The sequence below is a fragment of the Pagrus major genome, chromosome 5, assembly GCF_040436345.1.
Source record: "Pagrus major chromosome 5, Pma_NU_1.0".
NCBI lineage: Eukaryota > Metazoa > Chordata > Actinopteri > Spariformes > Sparidae > Pagrus > Pagrus major.
In genome coordinates, this window is record NC_133219.1 from 2,847,568 (window position 1) to 2,874,183 (window position 26,616).

The 26,616-nt window shown below is 40.8% G+C and overlaps 1 protein-coding gene across 1 annotated transcript in view; it reads right to left on the minus strand.

Annotated features, from left to right (window-relative positions):
* cacna1ba (calcium channel, voltage-dependent, N type, alpha 1B subunit, a) overlaps window positions 1–26,616 on the minus strand; it is a 176,138-nt gene that overhangs the window by 40,834 nt on the left and 108,688 nt on the right. Inside the window, 18 exon segments of the mRNA XM_073465321.1 lie at window positions 4,063–4,193; window positions 4,812–4,927; window positions 6,465–6,572; window positions 7,330–7,435; window positions 11,163–11,259; window positions 11,499–11,626; window positions 12,695–12,845; window positions 15,763–15,854; window positions 15,991–16,056; window positions 16,256–16,372; window positions 18,896–18,901; window positions 19,517–19,600; window positions 19,680–19,790; window positions 20,230–20,394; window positions 21,833–22,034; window positions 24,673–24,810; window positions 24,925–25,085; window positions 25,710–25,806. Of these exon segments, the coding sequence (XP_073321422.1) occupies window positions 4,063–4,193; window positions 4,812–4,927; window positions 6,465–6,572; window positions 7,330–7,435; window positions 11,163–11,259; window positions 11,499–11,626; window positions 12,695–12,845; window positions 15,763–15,854; window positions 15,991–16,056; window positions 16,256–16,372; window positions 18,896–18,901; window positions 19,517–19,600; window positions 19,680–19,790; window positions 20,230–20,394; window positions 21,833–22,034; window positions 24,673–24,810; window positions 24,925–25,085; window positions 25,710–25,806 (2,076 nt within the window).

The window sequence follows — 26,616 nt, forward strand, 5'->3', positions numbered from 1 at the left end:
GGTGACTGTTTACATTCCTCCCTCTGCCAACCCGACGTCGGCGTGTGACGTCATCCACTCTGCCATATCCCGATTACAGACTCAACACCCGAGTGCATTCATTGCTATCTCGGGTGACTTCAACCACGTTACCATGGATACAGTGCTGCCCAACTTCACACAGTATGTGAACTGTCCTACAAGAGAGGAGAGGACCCTGGACTTGCTGTATGCTAATGAAGGATGCATACAGCTCCTCTCCCCTCCCCCCACTGGGTAGATCAGAGTACAACCTGGTGCACCTCAACCCCTGTTATGTGCCTCTGGTGAAGAGCCAGCCTGCGACCACAAGGACAGTGAGGAGATGGTCAGAGGAAGCTTATGAGACACTTCAGGGATGTTTTGAGGTCACTGACTGGCAGTCACTTTGTGAGCCGCATGGAGAGGACATTGATGGGCTCACAGAGTGCATCACGGACTAAATCAACTTTTGTGTAGACTTCACTGTTCCAGCTGAGACTGTGCATTGTTACCCAAATAACATGCCAGGACATCAAAGAAATCCTCAATGAAAAGAAGATGGCTTTCAGAGCTGGCGACAGGGAGGAGGTGAGAACAATACAGGGACACCTAAAGGTGAAGATCAGGGAGGGTAAAGAAAACTACAGGAGGAAGCTAGAGTGGAAACTTCAGCAGAACAACACGAGAGAGGTCTGGAGAGGAATGAGGACCACCACTGGATTCAGGTCAGTTGAAAGCAGCGTGGACCGGGCCAACAAACTCAATCTGTTTTTTAACAGATTTGATACTGAGACCCCTGCACCCCCTGATAACACCGCCATTAATCCCACTGCTGTCTACCAACTACCACCTTCTCCACCCCCTCCTCCTCCTTACAGCCTTTCATCCTCCTATGAGATTCCTCCCCACTCCTCCTCCCCTGGTCTCCAAACTCACTACACACTACAACCAATTGACTCTACACCTCCCCCTCCCCTACCTGTCACCTCTACGGTGAGCATCACAACTGACCATGTTAGGAAACAGCTGGTGAGACTCCACTCTGGCAAGGCTGTGGGTCCTGATGGTGTCAGCCCCAGGGTGCTCAAAGCCTGTGCCCCCCAGCTATGTGGAGTACTTCACCATGTCTTCAGCATGAGCCTGAGTCTACAGAATGTCCCTGTGATGTGGAAGACGTCCTGCCTTGTCCCTGTGCCGAGGATGACTCGTCCCTGTGGCTTCAAGGACTACAGACCTGTGGCACTGACCTCCCACATCATGAAGACCCTGGAGAGACTTGTCTTGGAGCAGCTCCGGCCCTTGGTCAATCCACTCTTGGACCCCCTACAGTTTGCCTATCAGCCCAAACTTGGAGTTGAGGATGCCATCATCTACCTGCTCAACCGTGTCTACGCCCACCTGGACAAACCAGCGAGCACCATGAGAGTCATGTTTTTTGACTTCTCCAGTGCATTCAACACCATCCGTCCGGCTCTACTGGGTGAGAAGCTGACAGCGATGCAGGTGGATTCCCCCCTTGCCAGACTATGCTCAGGATGTTTTATGAGTCTGTGGTGGCTAGTGCTATACTCTATGCTGTTATGTGCTGGGGCAGCAGGCTGAGGGTAGCCGACGCAAAAAGACTGAACAGACTGATCCGCAAGGCCAGTGACATTGTGGGAGTGGAGCTGGACTCTCTGACAGTGGTGTCAGAGAGGAGGATGCTGTCCAAGTTACATGTCATCTTGGACAATGGCTCCCATCCACTCCATGACGTGGTGGTCAGCCACAGGAGTACATTCAGTACTAGACTGATCCCACCAAGATGCGCCACAGGAAATCATTCCTGCTTGTGGCCATCAAAATGTTCAATTCCTCGCTCTGAGTGTCAGACACAAAGTTTTCAACTTTGGCATTATTCATTGCTCCGTATATGTATATTTATTCTAGCGGAGTGTACATTTCTTGTATCTTTGTTTTGTTTTTGTTGTTCTTGTTTATATATAATTATTATTATTATTATTATTATTACTATTATTATTATTATTGTTTCTGTATATTCTGAACTTTGAATGGGAGCAGCTGTAACGTAAACAATTTCCCCTCGGGGATAATAAAGTATTTCTGATTCTGATTCTGATACTACCTCTACTACTACTACCTCAACTACCCCTGCTACTACTACTACTACTACTACTACTACCTCAACTACTGCTACTACCACAAGTACTACGACTACCACTGCTACTACTACTATGATTAGTACTACTACTACTACCTCAACTACTGCTACTACCACAAGTACTACGACTACCACTGCTACTACTACTGTGATTAGTACTACTACTACTACTACCACTACTCCTACTTAAAATAACAATAATTTTACAGTGCTATATACAGGAAAGACAAGATAAACAATACAACACAATAAAATAATGATGCTGGAAAAATAGAATAAACTAATAAAATACCCAACAATAAAATAATACATAATAATGTAGTGCACTGCACATAAAAAGGAAGTGTTACAGCATATGTATGAACATCCAAAGAGGTTAAAAGCCTCTGATTCTGCTCTAGTCAGAACTGAAGAAGCTTTTCTGATTTGAGGTGAAATGCCTTTAAGAGTCTAAAACAAGCCCAGTTAACTTTGACCTAGCCCATCTCTACACCCATTATACAATATGTTAGTATAAGTATAAAAATAAATGCGCAAGATATACATGCAGTATGGCAGACATACGTGGAATCAACACCCATGTATTAAACATGATGTGATTTGAGAAGGTCTCCTTCCAGATTCCAGTTCAGGGTGGGAACTAGCTCACCACTAGCTACTTTGCTACTGTTCAGGCAGATTTATGTCACAGTGATCCTGCTGCAGAGTCCTCCAGTGTTCACACTGATCTATAGTTCAGAGTACAATTAAACCTGTTGTTTTTCGTTTCAACAAGGCAACACTATATTGATATGTCATGAATTATCAGTGGTTATTAAACAGATCCAAAATATAAATCTGTTTGGTGTTTACTGAAGAAGAGAGGATTATTGAAGTATTATTCAACACATACTGATATCATTGAAAACATGGTGGACAAAACACAAATAGGTCAGGCAGTACAGTCACAGTAGTAGTTTTCATGTACACATGTACTGTATATATATCAAACAGATGCAGCAGACTGGAGTCGCAGTCTGCGTGTTATTTGTGTGAGAGTTTTTGCAGAATGTGTCTTTCTCTTCATCACAAAATTGTTTAAGAGAAGGTCATGTAAACTATAGGGGAGACACGTTGACAGAGGTTGATTACATTCTGCTGCTGCCATCTTAGTAAATCAGGCACTGAATACACACAGAATCCAACCACAAATTCAATGAAAACCACAGTGCACATTTGTGCAGTGCCATTTTCTCAGCAACTCTGATCCTCAGTCTTAGTCTTTATTCTTAAAGGTCCCATATTGTAGAAAGTACAGCCTGATGAGGCTTGATCACAGATATACCGGTATATGTGTATATGTTGTCCAGCATTATACTAAATTTTTGAGATTATAATGCAGAAAAAGGTTCTTCTAGTAATTATAATTATTACATTCCCAGTGATGTTTACTGTTACAGTGCACTGATGCCATTTTAGACAAAGTTTATTGTAACACAGTAAAATATCTGCCTCCATTAAATATCTTTGCCACAAGTGTTCGATAGCACAGCCGTGGTTACAAAAACACTGCCAGAGCTGATGTGGAACCCTGCTGTGAGAGCTGCCCAATCAGAGCAGACTGGTCCTTCAGGGGGGAGGACTTAGAGGGTCAGGCACTAAAATGGAATCAATTTTCAACCTTAAAGTGATAGTTTGATACTTTTGATGTGGGGTTGTATGAGGTACTTATCCCTAGTAAGCGTGTTACCTGCAGTAGGTGGCCATCATCTCGCTTGCTGCTGGTACAGTTTCAGCATTACAAAGCCCTGCTTCCTGCCAGCGCTGCACGCGATTGATGTAAAGTCACACTTTCACATTGGATGTAGTTTTTAGTCTTGATGTGTTAACTTAAGTTTGGTTTCCTGAAGTGTTGAACTTACAGCGTGCGTCCATTGGTGAGGGGGTTGGAGCTAGGTCTGGTCTGTGGGGGCTCTTCACTGTTTAACATCAGATTGTTCTCCTGCATGTGAGTCAGAGGCAGCAATGGCTTAAACAGAGCCCTGACCTGGCACTGTGGAGGAGAGACGGATGGCAACATGCTGAAGACATTCAGAGGCAGCAGGCAGAATATTGTTGGATCCAGGTCTGACAGCGGGGGCTCAGTGCCAACCCAGATGTGGAGACTTGGGCCAGAATATTCATTTCTTGCAGTCATGCTTATATGTAGTACATGTGTGCTTATCTTTGTGAGTGTTTGTGTGCGGAAACAAACATGCACCTGTGCAGTAGATGTGCAAGGTTGCAATAACCCCCAGCAACAGCCAAATGCAGATTCACTTTTGGCTGTGACTGGTACATGTGCCTTTAATATCAGCTCGGTGCTTTTACTCTGAGAACATTCCATTGGGAAAGCAGTAGAAAGATTTTGTAATCCACTAGTTAATGACTAGTGGATACAAAAGTACCGTCTTTGCATGTGTGTATACATGCAGGCAAACAGTGAAAGTGTGCATAATTTATGTGGCTGCATGCAAAAAGGTTTGCAGTATTGCATCAAATGTGTGTGTGCTTCAGTGCATGTCTGTGTGTGTGTGTATGTGTGTGTGTGTGCATGTGTGTGTGTGTGTGTGTGTGTGTGTATGTATGTATAGTGTGTAGTGTGCAGGCATGTTTGGTGTGCATGTTGTACCTGGGAGCCTGACGCACTCTGTTGCTGCTGCTGCTGCAGCCTCTTCGCTCGGTTCTGCTTGTAGTAGTCGAAGATCATCAGGGCCGCATAAACCTTCCCTACTGTCAGTTCATTGGCTGAGAAGAAATTATGTGAAGAAAGAAGACAGGAAAAAGGAGAGGAGAGGAGAGGAGAGGAGAGGAGAGGAGAGGAGAGGAGAGGAGAGGAGAGGGGTGAGGAGGGGAGGGGAGGGGTGAGGAGAGGAGAGGGGAGGGGAGGGGAGAGGAGAGGAGAGGAGAGGGGAGGAGAGGAGAGGAGAGGGGAGGGGAGGGGAGGAGAGGGGAGGGAAGGGGAGAGGAGGGGTGAGGAGGGGAGGAGAGGAGAGGAGAGGAGAGGAGATTCTGCTGACTCATTCCTCTCTCGTCAATCCATCTCTGTTTGCCTGCCTGTCTTCCTCGTGGTTTAGTTTAAATAAAAGGAACTTCTTACAGTGAGTGATTAGATAAATTCCCAGTCCATATTTAAAATAAAGTTTTAGGGTAAACAAAACGAGCATTTGGACAGATTTGAATGGAAATGCCTTTGTGTAGTTAGGTGGTGAACACAATTCTCACCAAAAGGTGGCAGCAATAGCAAAGCCCACAACTGCACAGTAATTCTTGTCTTTACAAGCACTATGCTGATGGACACACAAATACTGACCCAGGCCACCATTTATCAGACTGCTATAAGTAGAAATCTTTCACTTTTACTTCTGCTCACAACAATAAAAGCCATTTATCACATTTCTTGCATCTTAAAAATGCTCCAGAGGTCTCTGATGTTGGTTAAAAGTACAGTAGATATTTGATAATTGCATGAGAGATACATAGAAAATATATATGATGGTTTACATAACATTAGCTGTAGTTCTATGTTTTATAATTCAGAATAGGGTAGTTTTAGCCAATATTTGCAATTGGTTTGTTAGTTTTGGCTGTTACACCACTTTTTCTTTATTTGCATTCAGTTACAGTCTCAGTTTTCACAAATGTGTATTCAGTTAAAGAACCTACAGAAGCTAGCTCTGACATGACGTCATGACTTTGGCTCTTGTATCTTGGCATTTCTGTGTTGGCTTCAGCCCTCAACTGTGACCTGATATGATTAAAAAAATGTTTTTTCTAAATGAGGTTATAAGTCAATGGCTTTGACACGGCAACTCCAAAGAACCTTGTATAAGAGAAAAGCAGCCATAATATCTCATTACATACTGTCACCATGGTAATAACTCAGAGGCGTTCAGGCGATTTACTTAATGATGAACTCTCCTTTATGAATATGAGCTAGTTTGAGCTAAGCTAGCTGAGTTAGTTAGGGTGTGAAAATTTATAGTTGAACTTTCACATTAAGACATCATTGTTTAATTATTAAGTTAGTCCACAGTGAAAGAAAATACTTGTAGTGAAGGATTTCACAATGTGATAAAAATAAACACTGCTGACACCATCCCATACCTTCTGATGTTGTCCTGTACATAATTCAGTTACTTTTGATAAATAAGTTACTTTACATAATCTCTGAAACAGTGTGTCACCCACTTTTCCATCTCCTGAACACCCAGGCTGTGACAAGGAGAAAAAGCTATTTCTGCGATTGTGTAACACAGAAGGTAGATAATGGTGAGATGCTTACCTTTATGTGGCGTCACCAGCAGGTCCATGGTCTTTTGAGAGAGGCTGGGCCACACTGTGGACAACTCCTTCTTTAACTCTGCATCAGATAATCGCTGGGCTACCATTCCTGGAAATCCACACAGAGAGAGAGAGAGAGACGTTTAACCTCTTAAAACACTTAGATCAACTGCCAGTCACAGCACCATATACTGTGATTTACAAAGAGATAGAAAAAGGTGGTTCATTCTAAATTCACAACACAAAGCAAGTAAAGCGGTAATAAGTTGTTCCTGAGATGAGGCACAGTGAGAATTCCTCATTAAAAGTGCAGATAGAGGCAGTGAAGCCAGGCAAGAGAATCCAGCAGACAGCACAAAACCTTCTAATGAGTCCAACTGGGAGTCACATTTGCCCATTTCCAGCTCTGAGAACAATAAATAGCAGCTGGCTTTTTGAACACATCAATATGTGATAATATTATGTGAAATGTCACTCTGACATTTCACATAATATTACAATGTGGTTTGACATTGAGAAATTTGTCATTCATCATTTTACTTCATTGTATCAGTTATTTGGGTTAAAATGCATCTCTAACAATCTGTCTAAACCAGACACCTAAGACACCAATATATGATGTCAATCATATCTCACTGCCATGTTTCTACAGTAGCCCAGAACGGACAAACCAAACACCGGCTCTGGAGAATGGCTTTCACATTTTTCACATTTTCAGTGACCACCGTAGGCAAAGATATTTTTTTAATTGTGTAAAAAAATGTATCTGTCCCAGTGATTGAACCAGAGAGAAGGCCTTTACATTAGTCTGTTATACAAACTTTTCTTCTCTTCTATTTCAACGAGGTGTGGTGTGTTTCTCTGACCTGATGCCAGTTTGATCTCCAGAGCTGTGCGAATCAGGGCCATCAAGGTGGAGGTGAAGTGGACGGTGTTGTCATCAGCGATGGGCATGTTCATTTTGACAAGGCGCTGTGGAGAGGAGATGAGTGGTGACAGAGAGATGTTAGGTCACTGAGTGATTACAAATAGCCCAATCAGAACATACAATTCACCCAGAGAAATCAATCTGTGTGCTGCTGTGATCCAATACTTTCTATTGATTCACTCTCCTAGCATAAAGTACCTTGAATGTGCTTTGCTAAGTTTTATTGAATATGTGCAAGTTTGGCCATATTGGTAAAATGTAACTGAGTCTCAGTTCAGCACACAAAAAGCCTTCTCTACAAGTACGTACAGAGGAGACAAACTAGACATTCACATTCACTGCTATTGGCTACAGTATGCACTACGCTGCATGTCAAAGTGCACTGGTGCAAGACTGACATTGACCGAAATAAAGGTGAGAGAAGGCATGTAACGCATAACCATGAAGGTGCCTCGACAGTCGCAGGAGCTCGACTCTGTGGTTGCCATCCTAACAATCATCAACTTGGAGTTGAGGAAAGTTGGGTATGCTCTACATGTACAGTGGCAGCTAGCAAAAAAGAGTGTCCATTCCACCAAGCTTAGGCAGCCTTAGCAGGAAGACTTGGTTCAGGTAAGACTAATGACACCACTAGATGCTTACAGAATGCTGTGGGATTGTTGCTGTAAGAGTTGAGCTCCCCTGAACACAAAAAGCATTCACCTACATGTGCTATCAGTGGCAGTGCAGAAAGTAAGAAAGACCAGATTCAGAATGAGACGGGGATGGAGAGCTGAGGGGCAAACACATACGCGTACAACCACGCTAATTTGCACGTGGTCACACACTCAATTAACACATAGTACATACGCACACAACCACAGGCTTTACAATCACTCAGAAAGACAGCAGAAACATTTGAAATTGTAAAAGACGAGTGTAGAATATCTAAACCAGGTCTTAATTACAAATATTTTTACAGCCTGACATAAAAATTGTGGACGTGCGACATTGTGCCCATATGGACATTATATGATTTCTCTGTATTTACACCTGGTATTATCATCTTGATTTAGCTTACATTGTGTGTAGCTCTCAACAAGCCTTATTAGGTAGCTGGAGCTGCTGGACTTGTCAACTAACATTACAACTAACTAACACCTAACATGAAGGCAATAAACACTGGCCCAAAAAGATGCACTTCCATATCATTACAGACAGAAAGATTGTGAGATGATGAACCCACTTTTCTGAACGTCACAAACAAACCTTTTCCTCGACAACAAAATGAACATTGAACCTTAATCATTGATTGGTCAGTTTTTTTCATGGTAATCTAACTGTCATACTGTTCCCAAAAAGTGGAAGCCTGAGGTCCCCAGCACAAGAGTCTCCCAAGATGCTGCTGCTGTACGAACTCATTTTTTAATTCCTAAAGAAGTCTGTAGTTTTTTGAAGAAAACATGGAGATGGCAAGGCAGAGGCTGAGATACTGTAAGTGACCTTTTCTTCATTGAACTGATTTTGCATGTGGTCACATTCTACAAATGTAATTTACTCCTGGCTAGTGCAAGGCAACATATTTATATAATAGCATTATTGTGATATGGCATGTCTTAGTTTCTGGATATGGTGATATTACATAAGTGTTGTCTTTCCTGGTTATAAAGGCTCATTGCAGAAAAGTGATGTCAATTTCTGAACTTACCAGACAGTTCTACTTGTTCTAATACTTGCCTTTACCCACTTAGTCATTATATCCACATTACTGATGATTATTGATCAGAAATCTGACTGTGTTCATATTTTAGTACCAATAGTCATCCCCACAATATTGTTGCAATATCGTTATTGAAGTATTTTGTCAAGATATTATAATATTTGATTTTGTTCAAGCATTTATTCAGTGCTTTTTATACAGTCTACAATATCTAACATTACCTAAAAAATACTACTAATTAAGGCCCAGCCCTACACCTGGCTGAGATCTGATCACAATGTAAGCCAGATGTTGATGATGATGATCACAATGCTCTGTGTGCACTGACACCTGCATTAACATCAATTCAGAGAAGATATTGAGATTGGATCACATGTTAATATCTTGTGGAAATTTGGTCTATTTTTCATTTACCTCAAACAATATTCGGCAAAAGATAAAATAAAATTCACACTGACATAATTTTGTCAATGCTGTGCAGCACTTACATTCTGACACTCAAACAAACACACAGGCAAACACAAATATCTCCAACAGTGGATAGACGAGATGAGATGAGAGAAGGAATGACAGGGGATGGGCAGCAGAGACAAACTCACAAAGTGAAAAGCACACATAGAAAGTATTACTCCCACAGAGAAGCAACAGAAGCTGCACGCACGCACTCACGCACACACACACACACACACACACACACACCTGAGCACACACAAACACACACACACAAACACACACACACACTGCTCCACAAAATGAAACCCCAACTAAAGCGTATCATTCAAAGGAATAGTGACATAAAGTGACAAATTTCCTCCTTAAACATAATATATTTCAATTAACATGACTTTAAGTCCTCTCAGTTAAGCTCTATGTCATTATCATTAGTGATGGGTATTAGCCAACGCAAGCAGCTATGCTCAAAGAAACAGTAAAGACAATAGAAATGAGGTAGGGGCTTACACCAAAAATATAGGAGCGCTAGCAAAACAAACGAGGGAACACTGCAGAGCACAGACATTGGCTTGAGTTCACGCCAATGGGAGAAAGGTTGTCGAACACAGGGAAGAAGGTGGAGGAAGAGGAGGGTCTACCTTGTAAGCGACTCTTGGCGGACATTTCTTTCCCAAACCTAAGGGTGGGGACATGTGGAGCAGCATCTGATACATATCGAGGTACTTGATACGGCCACTTGACAGGGTAGGAAATAAAAAAAATAAAATAAACATAACCCAAACAGAGAAGGATGGGGAGTTAGAGAAGGAGGAGAGGAACAAAGGGAAGAAATCAACAAAACAAGATAATAATGGAAAGGAAAAAAAGAAATCTGTTAATAGATTTCCTCGAGTGAGATGTAAGGTGGATGTCATCCTCGGCCACTGTGTTGGGGCACAGGGATGCATCACTGTGGAGCTCTGGATCCCTGACAGGAAACATGGGATGATAAAGAGTGAGTTTGGTGGGAGAGGGTTAGGAGGAGGAGGGGAGAGAAGAGGGAAGGATGGGTTGACCCAACACACGGGATGCTGATGGGAGGGAAGAGAAATGACAGCATTGTAACGGGGATGTCTGCCTCAGCATGCTAGCAGACATCCCACTGGTACTTCAACCAAGGTGCACGGAGACAAAGGTTTCAATGCCAGCCCAATGATTTGTCAGGGGCTTTCACTCATAGCCTGGCTGTTCTCTGGCAGATGTCTTCATAAAAAGATAATACCACATTCTTCATAAAGCTTTTGATCTGATTCAGATGTTTTAAAGATCTGAATGTGGTGATCACATTTCTTTCAAGCCTTTTGAGGGTTTAATCTGATAGAAATGGGAAGTAAAAGGTGTCTGCAGTCTAAACATTACAGACAGGAGAAAGAAGGCATGGCAGGCGGCATGTTGGGACAATGCCGTGGCTTTGAAAGCTTTGTTTCCTCTCCGGCATCATCAACCAAAGCCAGTCAGTTTGGAGGGACGGGTGCTAGTGTAAAGGCGATTTCATTGGTGCACAGCCATTCAGTTAAAAGTCTCTTGGCATAGAGGTACACAAAGCACCCTAGTGACGGAAATGTCTGGTATTTGCAAACCTTGTATGCTACCCTATTAGGGCAGTTCTTCCCTAAGCCAAGGGGGGGTGAGATAACACGTAACAAATTGTACATATCCTTATAGGAAATCCGTCCGCTGTGGAAAAGAACAAGCACATAAATAAACAAACGTTGAGGACAGCTTAAAATAAAACAATATTTATCAGTGGGCTGACTGCATACAACAAGGTATAGGGACAAGGTCAAGGAGTACAAGACCTCATTCAGTCACCTTAGTCACAAACGGGAAAGAGAGGAGTAAAGTTAGGGTATCTATTCCCTCCACTTTACTTTGTTTGCTATTCTTTGGGGCCCATAGGGGAGGCTTGAACATACCATGCAGCCGGGTCATACTCGGCCCAAACCCGGATGAACTCATCGAGGTGATGAGGCCCCAGGATGGAGGAGTCTCTTGTTAAGTACTCAAAGTTATCCATTATGACAGCCACAAACAGGTTCAGCATCTGGAACACAGACATCAGTAGAGTTAAGTCTGTGGTTTGGCCTGCTCACACAGGCAACTAAAACAATCATTTTGAAATTCTGAATATAAATCTAGCACTGGGATGATCAACTCAGCTGCTTTAGAATCTGCAAAAATCTCTTATGTCAAAGTCAACTTTGGTGAATCAAAACCAGACTCTAAGCTGTCTTCACACTGCTGACCTTTGAGTGGTTGAACAGTTGAAGCGTTTGCAGCATTACCTTGCGGGGCAGATGGATTCACAAGATCACATGATCATGCCATCTCGCAAATCCATCTCGCCAGGCTTTAAGCTATGCACTTGTCTCTGAACCACAGTTGTTCAGATCAGTCAGCATCTTATGAGTAACTACTTGCAGCTACAGGGGTAGTTTAGATGTAACCCACAGCCAGAGAAGTAACTGTTCATTTTAAAATAGCCACTGCTAAAGATGCTAGTGTAGCTGCTACAGCGTCAGTTATATCAGAGCTGGAGAGAATATTTAATTGAAGATGTTTTCACTCTTCTCTTAACTGGCTTCAGTACGAGTTTGATTGGCTCTGCTGGTGGTAGCGCTATCCCACTGTTGATTTGCTTGGTGGAAGTAAGCCTGTGGTAGACAGATGTTTTGTCCAATCACCTGCAAGGTATTTTTTGAAAGTGGCTGCCCTTTTCCAAACAGTTTCTAGCAGCACCTTCCCAGATGTTTCTGTAGAACAAACCATCTGCTGCATCAGGTTATCTACAGGAATAGCATCGATGCATTTAAGCTGTGTTCACCATCCTGATCTTTTGGAATATAAAGTTCTTCATATAACAGGCATGATCTGCACAAACAAATTACAGATTTAGCTTTAGTTAGGCAGCTAGCTTGAAGCGATACTGTGCCTGGCTAGCGCTAACATGTTTCTGGCTGGCACCTATTTGTTAAGGACAGCTGGATGAACGTTGCTGTGTTACTTTCTGGTGCACTACTTTCTCTCAATGTGACCCAACAGTCACATGTGACAAAATCAATCACAGGCCAAAAGTTACAGTGGCTACAATCAGGTGTGTTTCAGTACTGACCAGGAAGGAGCAGAGGAAGATAAAGGAGACAAAGTAGAAGTAGGCAAAATCACTGCCACACTCTTTGCCATGGGACCCTGATCGCTCGTCACAGGCTCGGTGACTCAAACATGATAACATGATCTCGTGCCAGGCTTCGCCAGTTGCGCTCCTGATACACATAATAACACAGAGAAACAGAGACATAAAGGGCTAGCAGAGTTGAGCAGGATGGTAGTTCAGCTTCAACAACATTAAACACACACATGTGAATTCTGTGCTGTTTGTAGACTGTGTGTTGAATTAAACATGTTCATAATTGTGCTTGAAGCTAAATTTAAAATTGTTTTGTGTTGATTTACCAATTTATTACTTAAAGCCTCTGAAAACCTGGTTTCAAATCTTGAAATACTTTTCTATAACAAGCAATTTTTAAGTTATACACTTTAAGACTCAGTTTGTCTGTTTCATCAGCACTGTGTTGGTGAGGTTTGATTACATTGGACATTAGCCTCACAATGAGCAAACAACCCACCAATTGCTAACAGATTTGGATTCAAAGACACAAAGTTATGATTCGTGCTACCACGCCTACTACATCTTCTTCCAACAGAGCCCACCCACCTTAAATCAGTACAAAGAGCATAGGCAAAAACACAGAAAACAGAACATTTGAAACAAGTAAAACTTTGCAGAACATTGTGTGATCATGCACAACCTCGAAGCTCACAGTAAGAAGCTGATTCAGAAAAATGTTTTCAGGGCCTTCAATGCTTTATTGATGAAATTAAAATTCAAATAATGTTGGAATCAATGTGAAACCAAGTAAGGGTGTTGGGCTATGTCTCTGAAATCTGCAGTGTCACTTGGATTTAGAGATGCAAATGAAATTAATATTTCATTTAATTTCATTTCAAGAAAAGAAACAATTTGGCCACAGCCAAATATCCAATAAACAAACCATAAATAAATAAATAAATAAATAAATAAATGAATAAATAAAAACTGAGTTAATATACATCTATTATTATTGTGGTACTTTAATCTTGAATTGTAGTTTGCTGTTTATGATTTATTACCCCATACACATCCAGTTCATTGGCTCCTGCTTATTTTTCCATCCTGGACTGGATTTCATCCTTATTGAAAGGAGGTCGATTAAAAGGATGGAAGGTTTTCTATTGTTAAAAAGTTTTTCCGTTACTGTGATATTTGTGTTTGCTTATTGATGTTACTTATGATCATATGGTCATCTGTGTATTTTAACTGAACAAGTAAACCTGTCTTACTGTGAATTCTTTCCACTTCTAACTGATTGCCCCCTCCCCATTCCTCCAGCCTGTACTGGATTAGGTCCTAATTTTTTTAGAGGATATGAGTTACTGTTATTTGACTCTGATGAAGATGCTTCTGGTGTCGAACTGTTACAATACAACTCACAAAAAATCTAGAGAACAGCTGTGCTCAGTGTTTGAGAATGTTTCACTGTTCACTGGAGCTTGTTCCTGCTTCCTGTTACAGTGAGGCAGCAGTCCTCTTGAGGCCAGATCAAATTAATGGCTCGCTGAACAACAACTATGTGGCAAAAGAGTAGGAATATTAGAGCGATCTACGTGTTCCTCATACTCACTTATTCTCAGCCAATTTGTATCATCTTGTAAACATGAGGCTGGGATCAAGAATGGAGAGTGCTGCCAATCAAGTTCAATACTCCAGATAAAAGAGCAATTATTTAAGCAATGAAAGCACTAGCATTTATATGGACTAGGGAAAAAGATACATGTATATAGTATATATGGACTATATGGACTGGACATCTACATAGTGCTATTCTACTACCAAGTACTCAAAGCACTTTACAACACTTGACACATTAAGCCATTTACACACACATTCATACACTGATGGCAGAGGCTGCTATGCTAGGTGTTGACCTGCTCATCAGGAGCGATGCAGCGCTTCCTACACAAAGCGCTCATGATATTTCCATCCTCAGCCATTCACTCATTTACTCACACAGTCAGTGATCAGGAGCAGTTTTGCGGTTCAATGTCTCGCCCAAGGATACTTTGACATGCAACTGGAGCCGTGGATCAAACCACTAATAAATGGACAAACCATTCTGCCTCCTAGGCCACAGTCATCCGAAGTTACCCTTCCTTTAGCTGTGCAGCATGTGCATTTAAAATTGAACTCGACTGTAATAGACTCTTGTCTATAGACTGTGTGTTTGTCATTAATAGCACACGGATGGTGCTTGTCCGGAACGACTTGATCTTTACTTGGTTATTTCCATTTTGGAATAAAATTTACTCAACTGTCTTTATTTGACAGTTTTACTGGTGTAGTGTATTAGTAACTTAGCAGATTTAAATGTTATATACAAAACACATGACCATCTTATAAAATATGATGACTGTTATAGGTTAAACTACCCAACAGAATAAAAATTGGTTAAAATTGGCTTCATGGCAACTAGCTACAAGATTATAATGTCATGCTTAAGCAATAATGCATCAGTAATAATTATCCAGTAATACATAATAATGTATAACTATGCATGCCTAGTGATACACCTTTGACAGTAGCGTATTTTGTTGATAATACTTGAGGAACTCTTGAGGAACATGCTATTCGTGCTGCCATAGACTTTGATGGTGAGGACCTGTGTTAGCCCCCCCACACACCACTACTTCTGCCTCTAAAGTCCAGTTTCTTAGACCTTTCATGTATTACCCCCCTCCGCTCCCTTGTCTTGAAGAGTCTTACAGTTCAGTTGGATTGTCTGACTGTGAATAATTCAATAGTTATAGATGTGTAAGGAGGTGACAGTGTCCATGTTTTCTGAACTCCACACCTCTGCCTGACTGACTACCATTAGCATGTTTATGCCTTTCCATGTGATCACTATAGCAGCTAGGATATCATCTAGATGAGGTCCAACCTAATGTGGTTTTGGTGCTAATTACCTACTGGGCTGTCTGTTAATCTTGAAGTCCAAGTGATTACATTTTTATGCAAAAACTGTCTGTATTTGGTCAATGTGATCTAATGTGCTCATGAGATTTATATCATAACATTTCTTATACCTGAACAGCAGCATGAGAGCTTGGAGGAAAGTGCGGAAGTTGTTGTGGTGATTGATAGCTGTGTCTTCATTCAGATCAATGTTGCCAAACACCTGAAGAAGAGACACAGTGAGGGAAATGGATTTCTACTGTCTCAGCAATATGCACTTCATGTTTTTCACGATCAGGTTGCAACATCCAAATGGTGAACCGCAGTCTGAATATCATGGCCTCTATGAACACACCCACCTGCATCCCAATGATGGCATAAATGAAGAACAGCATAGCAATCAGCAGGCAAACATAAGGCAGGGCCTAAAGGAAACAACAGGAAATCAAAACACACTGAATTATTAATATCCACTTTCAATTATTCCATCCTGGATGTTTGACTTTGTGTGTGCACGTAGTTACTATTTGTGCTTGCATGAAAGTAAAATAGCACATGTGCATGTAAATAGATGCTAGTATATGTGCAGAATGTTTGTGCACATGTAATGATGTGTGTGAGCACCTTGAAGGACTGGACAAAGGTCCACAGCAGGATGCGGATAGTGTAGCCCTGCCTCAGCAGCTTGATGAGTCGAGCAGCTCTGAACAGCCTCAGGAAACTCAAGTTCAGCAGCCTGTCCTGTTAGACACAGACGGGACATCAAGCACTTACCAACCAAAGACCCTCTTCACACACCCGTATCACAGGGATGAACTGTTTTAAAAGTCACCACAGCTGGACACAAATGATCACAGTGGTGACATGTTGATCCCCTTTAACAAGAATGCATGAACAGAAACATACAAGGCACAAAGTGTAACTATATTTCATTAAAGCCAAGCCAAGGAGCTCATGTTTTCACCCCTGTCTGTTTGTTTGTCATCAGGATTACACAAAAACTTGGCCCAGAATAGACCTCAATGACTTTTGACGGGGATCCAAATAAGTGCGGTTCCAGGATGTTTTGCTTTTACATTGCAAAAGGGGGCATTTTTTGACATTTTCATTAATTTCTCAGGGATTAATATACAGATCTTGATGAAAGAAATCAGGTGTATTCAGGTGGCTGGTATCTATGAATGAGTACAATTTGATGGAGATCTTAGATCTGGTGATCTTAAATTATGGTGAAGCAATTACTGGTGGTTTAAAATGTAGAGTAATACCAGGCTATGGAGTTTGGTATTAGATTATGCTTGATTGAATTAAAGACAACTGTTGGGCCTTGGTGGAGTTATACACTCTACTGAGTGCCATTCCAGTTTATTGAGGTATTCACTCATTCATTGAACTAACCTCCAGCTTGTTTCTGCATTTGTAAATTTGAAACATTATTTATACATCTGGACTATGATTCTTTAGTAATCTAATCCTGTGTTAAGGTGTTAAGATTTTCTCTCTTCTAGAGCAGAGGTGATAACAAAACTCCTGCTTGGTGTTACTGTCCCTCTGCTTAGGCTCAGTCAGGACACACTGTCTGTGGGGAATTTTATCACAAAAATGTGAAATAGAGCAGACAGCACACACACACACACACACACACACACACACACACACACACACACACACACACACACACACACACACACACGAGAAGAAGAAAGAAAGAAAACCTGTGGAATATTGGCAAACCACTGAACATGACTGCTAGTGTCTGCTCTGAAACGTTTATGACGTGATGACATGCCGGAAACAAATCCATCTCCTGCTGTGTGCCCTAAAGGGCAACTCCTCTCAACATTTCCACATCAGAAAACATTTGTATGTGGCTCTGGAGGAGATTTATCAGTTAGGGTTAGGGATGACTGAGAAAGTAACCCTGATTATGTCATCAGGCTACAAATGAAACTGGGGTTATTATCTTCAGGTGTAAAAAGCTTAAACCATAATAAGGAATAAGGCCTTTGCACACAGAGAATCCGTTACATTTCTGTCTCCATCATTCTGTTAAGTGATGATTTTTTTTATCATTCAGCCATAAGGTTTACTACATGTGACATAACAGAGAACGGAACAGAGCCACAAGGTTAGAGCCATTTCAAGTCAAATAAGGGCTGCGTTTTCAAACATAAAAAAACATAACAGAGAGCTTTTAAAAAGTTTATCTCTTAAGGTGCTTGATTTTAGAAAAAATAAAATTAAATAAAATTAAAAAATTACCTTGAGTTTCCTTTCTTCTTTGTTTTTTTTTCAAAAACTCCACTTCACACCTTAACAGTCTCAACCAAGTTTATAATAAACAGTCTCAGCACACCTTAACAACAGAGCACTTTTAACACCTCCTTTCCTTTTTCTCTCCCTCTAATGTCCCTTCCTTCCACTTTCTTTGTTCAGTAAGCACAGTGAGCTCTAGCTTGTCCTGCCAGGATTTTAAATTTGGACTGAAAGGTGTCAGGGAGATCCTCATACACATGTGTAGGTGCTCATTGGTGTGCCAGAAAACAATATTTTGTTTGAATAATGTCAGGAGACAGTGACCATGGCATGTTCAGATTTGAGTGGGTATGTTTGCTGCTTCGTCTCTTAGTGGCGCTTCACATCACCGCTTTGAAACAATCACCACAGTCTCAGAACATATGAGAACATATAAGACATACTGGTTTTGGTTCAGTTTTCTCTTTTTAGAGTGAGCTATGTGAAATCCCTCTTCTGTGTGTGTGTGTGTGTGTGTGTGCATGTGTGTGTGTGCATGCTTACATGTGTGTGTGTGTGTGTGTGTGTGTGTGTATGGAACCGTGTGGTGCTTCAACCATTATGTTAAATAGCCACATTCAGTTCAGACTTATGCTTCATTGAACATGCTTCAGAAATGTAAATTATTTTGTGCATATTACATAAAAGTTACTCGGGGACTTGTGTGAGATGTAACAGGACCTGTTTGACAAGGTGTAAGTCAGGGTATCTGGGCATGCACTGCATCAAAGTTTGACCATGCTTATTTTCATCTCTCACAAGTTCTCAAAGCACAGTAGAAAAATTATTGCATTACTCCTTTAACTCATTAGACCGTAACATTTTACCTATTTAATAAAAGATAGATAGATAGATAGATAGATAGATAGATAGATAGATAGATAGATAGATAGATAGATAGATAGATTACTTTATTAATCCACAAAACAGTAGGTGAGCTAAAAAAATGTCAACAGAAAAATCACTCACCGTTGTCTGGTGGTGTTTGGGATCAGGGCATGGCAACACCGGTGATGACAATCAACAAGATGAAAATGTAGAGGGAGAAAAAGACAGAGAAATATATGGAGCAGGAGGTGGGGGGGACAGAGAGCAGATCAAGATAAAGAAAGAAAGACAAAGGAGGGAGAGGCGAGAGAACAGGAACAGTCATATTGCACAACATAAACTGATACAGCTCAACATATACACATGTAAAAAAGTCAAAGTCTACCCCACAACACACACGTATACAGGTAAGCTCACAGAGAAGAACTGTCTGGAATGAATAAAGAAAGTGTCAAACAACACAATGACCATAGCAGAGTACTGCTCCACTGTAACACACACACATTAATCTCTGAGGTAGATTCAAAGAAGGTACCCATCCTCAGCTGCTGTATCAGCCCTCTATGATAACAAAGGACCGGCTCACAATCCTGCCCTTTCTCCTCATCTGAAGCTGTACGCCTCTCTGGACTGCTGCCATGTGATTGTCATTACTGATGCGTGCTAGTTAGCTTGTTTGCACAAAACTTGCTGTACATGCTGTCCCTGCCCCAGCTCATTAACGTGACAGCTGTGTTGTTTGGATGCAGTGTTCTTACTTACATTGATTTCAGTCACCAGGATGTCAGTGATGCTGCCCAACACGGTCACAAAGTCAAATACATTCCAGGCATCCTTTAGGTAGTTCTGAGAAACAACAGATGGCAATCATGATTTGTTATTTCTCATTCAGGACATCTGAAGTTGCTTTATAAATGTTACCCACCAGAGGACCAAAAGCAATAATCTTGAGGATACATTCCAGAGAGAAGAGAGTGGTGAAGACTATGTTGAGGTTCTTCAGCATCACTTCATAGAAATCTGGAGCTCCATGGAACTAAAAGAAAATGGTGTTTCAAGATACGCTTAAGCTGATCAGGTTTCCTTTTCAAACATGTGGGTTAAGGGGATAGTTTGACATTTTGGGAAATGCACTTATTCGCTTTCTTGCAGAAGGTAACATGAGAAGATAAATACCACTCTCATAGTGCAGCTGATTAGCTGAGCATGTGCTGATTTGCAGATTGTGTTAAGGCCTCTGCACATCCAGTGTTTGGTTTTTTTTGTCCGAAATTGCCACACGTTTAAAAATAAAAACGTCATGTTGTGTCATCATGTTTACACACTGAGTCCGAAATATTCGCATTTTTTCGCAGGCAAGAAAGGCTGTCTCAAATGTCAAACTATTCCCCTCCTGAGCTATTGAATCCAGGACTGACTTCATATAACTATATTAGTTCTGCATTGTATTATGAATATCAAATAAAAGTTCTTACCTTCATCATGAGTACCACAGTGTTGAGAGCGATCATGATCATGATGGAGTACTCAAACGGAGCTGAGACCACAAACTTCCACATCCTGTACTGGAAGGACTGCGTGTTCTCGGGCATGTAGCGTGTCAGAGGTTTGGCATTAATGGCAAAGTCAATACAAGCCCTCTGTAACAGAGAAACCACACCTCTGCTTCACTGTCTTCATTATTTGAAAGGAACTGTTCTCCATCAGTCTTCAGAAGATGAAAGCATATATTTTTTTTATTGAGTGAGCAGCTGGCATCAGACTGACACAATTTTAGTTTTTATCAACTGTGGGGAACTGATAACCACTTAGTGGACATAAATTCTGGTCCCAGGTGCTAATTATAGTTAAAAAAAAAAAAAATGTGGATCAATATTAAGTATTAAATGAACACACAGCTCAAAGAGTTGATAAGTCAGGAATAGACTTGAAAGATTATTTAAACCTTGAAAGACTAGACAGCTCACAAAAGAAAAAAAAAACAAAAAAAACTTGCCAATTAATACTGCAATCTGACAAGGGAAAGAAATGGAGGGAAAATGGGTGTGCATGAGTTGGTGGATGAAGAGAAGAGAGCAACATGAGCAGTAAATTCTGCTCAGCAGAGGCAGAGGAGAGAGAACTTCAGCAGAGTGAGGCAAACCTGATGAAGTGGATTCTACAATTACGCTTACTCTGTCACTCGCAGCACATTGCACATATGCTCACTGCCTACAGCCACCTCTGTTTTTGTTTTGCCTGCTGACATACAGGGTGTCATGTCAGTTGTCCTGATCCAAGTAAAACCATCTTAATCTTTATGACAAGGACAGGCAACAACTGATCTAATCTTCCATCATCAACCATCCAGCTTGGAACAGACTCTGCCCAACCGAGTCCAATCAGTTGTCACACATTATATTCATTATATTTAGAATGTGCTCAACAATGTGTTTTTTCTGTGATTTCCGATGCCTGTGTCTCTACATAAGCTACGTAGTTCAGCCTCCTTTGTTCACTGTAATTACACATTTCTCCAGCTGTGTGAAATGATTGTGGTGAAAGATTTTCCCTGATGTGGGTTAATGATGGTGCAACGTCTTAATGTCGCTCCAAAATGCCCTGTAGGTGTTCGGTTGGGTGGAGACTTGACAGCCATTACATACAGTTGTGGTGAAAAGTTTCCATCCACTCATAAAGAACATGTATATGATGGCAGTCTTCAGTTCCAATGATTTCTACAGCTCTCATGTGATGAATGAGTGGAGCACAAACTACTTTGTCACAAAAACAAATTTGATTCAATAATGGATTTATTATAGGTCTTCTGAAAATGTGACCAAGTCTGCTGGATCAAGTATGATGTCTAGTATGATAAGAGGCTCATGCAGGTCTAGAATCATTCATTTAAAATGTAACCACATTTAAACAATGTATCTACATTACCTGTCAGCAAAACAGACAGATCTGTGTTTTCTCAAAGAAAATGAGCTCCTCAGTCTCCAGTGTCTCCTACCACCAACGTTGTGTAAAATGCACTGTCAACATTAGTTTAATATAACATAAAGCTCAGAACTGTTTGTCATGTATGTGCCTCACCTCGTTCTTTTCCAAGCTGCACTCAGACAAGGCTTTGTCACCCTGCTCCTGGAAGGTGATGATGATCAGAGCAACGAAGATGTTGACAAAGAAGAAAGGGAAGACCACAAAGTAGACCACATAGAAGATGGACATTTCGATCCGGTAGCCTGGACTGGGACCCTGGTCTTCAAAGGTGGCATCCACAGAGTGCTTCAAGACACTGCAAGGAGGGTAGAGCACAACACAATAACAGGTGAGACACAGTAATACATCCAGTCTGTACTGTCATCCTCCAAGATGATAATACAACAAAAATCATACTCGAGGGCATGATCAAAACTATTGTGACTTAAAAACTATGTAACTCAACTCATGAAAAACATGATGCAGCAAAAGCTTCTTTGCCTAGAAGCAGACTTTGACAATTAAAAGTCTTTTGTGAATGTGTAGGCATGTGATTAATATTAAGCATTACAGATATGAAGGCGTACTTTCATTAACAGAGTTAATACACATTGGTTTTAACAGCAACACCACAGCAGGTCACAGAAGCCTTCAGGTTATGAGAAGTGAGCTATATATAACTGACATTGAGAAGAAGCCCCTTTCTTGCATTTTATACATCATTCATCAGCAAATTACTCACAGAACAAATTCATGAAAACAAGTGCAAAGACAGACTTCAATAACAAGTAGCCATCCACAGTATTTTTAGACTGTGACAAACTGAATAAAACTCAACATGTCAGTGTGTTCCATTTATAAAAACCTGCCAACATAACTCTCCCTTCACAGCTCTGACTTTTCATGTGGCCCCATGAAAACTTCCTGATGTACTTCAGTCCTGCAAACAAAACTATATTCCGACTTTCTACAAAAATCTGAAAATCAAGGATAATGAACAATACGATTTCCTCCCTCCACTGTTTGATACTGCCACTAAAGGGACATGTACAGTACAGTATCTATACCTTCAGGAATACAGGATGTTACTGGCAGATTAAATGTAGTGATACACAAGGCAATCTATTGGTAATAAAGGTAGTGATGAAGGAGATGCCTCACTGCTGGTCTTTTACTTTGACTGCCACAAGAAAAGGGTCTGACTTGTCACTGTAACACTGAACTCCACAGCTCTCCTCTTAAAAGAGTTTCTGCCATAACTTATTATTTCACTCCCATAAAGTTGTGGGAGTTTTGAGAGACCGGTTAGAAGAAAATGGTCCAAATCAATGCAGATTTTGTATTATTTTCTGTCAAAAACACTTGATCCTACACTTCCCATAATAAAACCCAAAAGCACTTTTCCTTTAACCCCCTATCTCCAGTAAATACCTCCATCTCTCAAGCTGTTACAAACAAACATCAGGGTCTCTGAAACTGAAAAGGCTATGCCAGATGTGCCGGCTTCAAATTGTAAAGGTCATGAGTGCTCCTTTAATTTCCTATTAAAAAATCTTAAAGCTGCACTCATCACTTTCATATTAACAATGGATGAAATTACTGTGTATTGTGAAGGGTCTTGACTTCACCTCGTTTATCTCAGTACTAGAAAAGCTAGTTGTTCTCCACTGCCACCAAGAAGCCAAGTTCAGATCAGCTCAGTTTGTTAAACATTAGAATGGTTATTTTTGCATTTCCATAATCAAAAGTTGTGGATGGTACCAAAAGTACGGAAGCCCTAAAGGGCCATGCATTCATACATTTTATTTCCTCCGTTTTCCCGTGATAACGAGTTAATGTCATTTGTTTTCTCGAGATCTCGAGTTATTATCTTGAAATAATAACTGCCGTTTTCCCGAGATAACGGGATAATTTTCTCGAGATCTTGAGATAAGAAACTTTGTTTTCCCAGGATAATGATATAATTAATTCGAGATCTTGAGAAAACAAAACGATAGTGTAGTAGTATATTAAATCATTGCAGGAAACATCATTCAGTGTAGCAATGTCACAGGAGCAGGAGCATATCGATCACTGCCTCACATATCTTTTCAATCAAGGCCCAAGGCCTGACACAGGCTCTAATAGTATTCAGCCTTGCTATTACAGATAATATACACATTAGTGTGCATGATCTAAAAAGACGGTTAGCAAGGCTTCAGCTACAGTATATCGGCGGCGCAATCTAAGTGAGCCTGATGTCATCCTTAACTACTTAGCTGACCAGCTATGTAGTTAATGACGAGATCTCGGATTAATTATATCGTTATCTTGGGAAAACAAAGTTTCGTTATCTCGAGATCTCGAGAAAATTATCCCGTTATCTCGGGAAAACGGCAGTTGTTATTTCGAGATAATAACTCGAGATCTCGAGAAAACACATGAAATTAACTCGTTATCACGGGAAAACAGAGGATATAAAATGTATGAATGCATACAAAAGAACTACTCCTTTCTGTTATTTTTTGTTATTCTTCTCATGTGGTGTGACATTTTTCTCAGGAGGTAATGGAGACCAAACAAGAGTTAGAAGGAGAGTGAATGCTGATGCTAATATTAATCTGTATCTGCTGGATGAGTCGAATAAGTTTATCAATCTAAGCTACAAAAGAAATCCCTATCAGTGACAGATGAATGGGTACATGTTGAGCATATTTCTTATGATTCCACTGGGTATGTTTTAATATGCTTGAACCTGAACATCTTCCCAGAGCCTTCACTATATTTAGAACAAATTTGTGTCTTTGTTAAGTTCTTTTTCTACTTGCATTTTCAGTGAAAAATGTTTAATTTTCCACATAAACCATTGCCGTTACATTTATTCCTGTTTTTGCACAGTCAAATCCATCATAGATTGGCATTGTTTTTACTATGACAGCGTTATTTATGTTTATAAAATGATCAGCTTTACTTACGTAGGCCAGCCCTCCCCAGTGGAGACAGTGAAGAGGGTTAGAAAGGCCCACAGCACGTTGTCATAATGGAATTCATATTTCTTCCACTCTCTGGGCATGGCAGCCACCTCGTCTTTGTCGTAGTCTAGGAACTGTCCTCTGGAAGACATAAAGGCATAAACAAAGCTAAGTGGGCAAAAAGGTGCAGGCTCTGGTTTGATGCCACCAAGGTTTCTGAGAAAAGAAAAGAGGAAGTAGGTGATTGAGACTAACTTGCAGTCCTTCTGCAGGCCCTTGGACTCATCTGTGCAGTAGAAGAATTTTCCTTTGAAGAGCTGAACTGCTATGACAGCGAAGATGAACATGAAGAGGATGTAAACGATGAGGATGTTGAGCACGTTCTTCAAAGAGTTGACCACACAGTCGAACACCGCCTGGTGACACACAGAAACACACACACACATTTCATTTTCGGCGTTAAGTGTAAATTATTTCTGAACATAGCTGAAAACTATTATATTACATTCATTATAATTACAATTATTAAGTTGATTTTGTAATAATGTGAGTGAGCCTGAGCTGCAGGCCCAACCAAGGCACTGGGAAGATCATGTGGATGTGAATTCCTAGTAGCCTGGCCTGCTGGTACATGGGTCCAGACAGTGAGATATATTAGCATGTGATTAAAAGATGAGAGGAAGAAAATACACAGTAGAATAGAGAAGTAGCGTATCACTGTAAACTACTGGTACACAATGCTCAGCAAGTTAGTGAGTTGTTGATGAGGTCATCGCATTTTCTTGTTGCATGTGCTGTGATTTAAATGAAGAAAACCATTATCTGCACCTTTCTTGTTTAAAGTCATTTACATTTTTTTTTTAATTAATTAAAATGTATTACATGGTGCACCTAACTGAAAAAGTCACCAGTGAAACCAGTGTAAAAAGTATCAGTAGGAGTGGAGCCCTGAGGTAGGTTGCCTGCTTGAATCACAGCTGAGCCCTGTTAACCTGTCTAAATGAATCACAATAAGACAAAAAACAGCACAGGAGAAGAACCTTGAGTTTTGGCAGACGCTTGATGGTCTTGAGAGGCCTGAGCACACGGAGAACCCTCAGTGACTTGATAGTGCTTATGTCTTTGCCTTTGGTCCCCCTGTAGAAAGCAAGCACAGTTAGATCACACACAGAAATATCTACACAAGCATGTAGTTCATCAGTTATTTTTTTGAATTATTATGATAATATACAGCACACGTAGGAGAAATTATTTCTGTAGTACAAATCTTTAACCAGTGTCCTGAGTAGGATAAGTGGGGACAGATAATGGAGCTGAAGGAGGTGAGGCTTCCTATATGTTATCCTGTCACTCACAATTCCATTGGTAATGTTAACCATCTGATATTAACAAAACTCTAATGTACTGACATACTGGAGCTTGTACATGGAGGAAAATGTTGAGTATGAGATTTCTAGGCGACCAGATCTCCAGTCTTTATGCCTAACTAGGCTGACCACGTCCTGACTCCAGCTCCATAGCTAACACATAGATATGAGACTGATATCAAAAACTATTCCTTTTACTTCTTGTAAGAGCCAAATCCACTTTAGAATTGTTGGGCAGTGACATTTTAGCCATTTATTATTATTACTATTCCTATTTGTCTAGCCAAAAGCATTTCCACTTATATCTATCTATCATTTAAACTGAGACCAAACTATGGTATGTTCAGCAGGATATTGTCTGTAGTCTGTGGGACTAACTGTCAAAGCCAAAATATCAAAAGCGCCACATTTTAAAACCAGTAGAATAGGTCTAAATGTGTTGTACTGTACTATGTGACTGTACAGGGCGGAGGGAGAATATTTCAGTGACACTTTTGGACTTGTTGTCATGTTATTCCTGAGCAGTACACACTCAACAGTAGAGACACCCTCACACAGGGACATGCACCTCCTGACCATT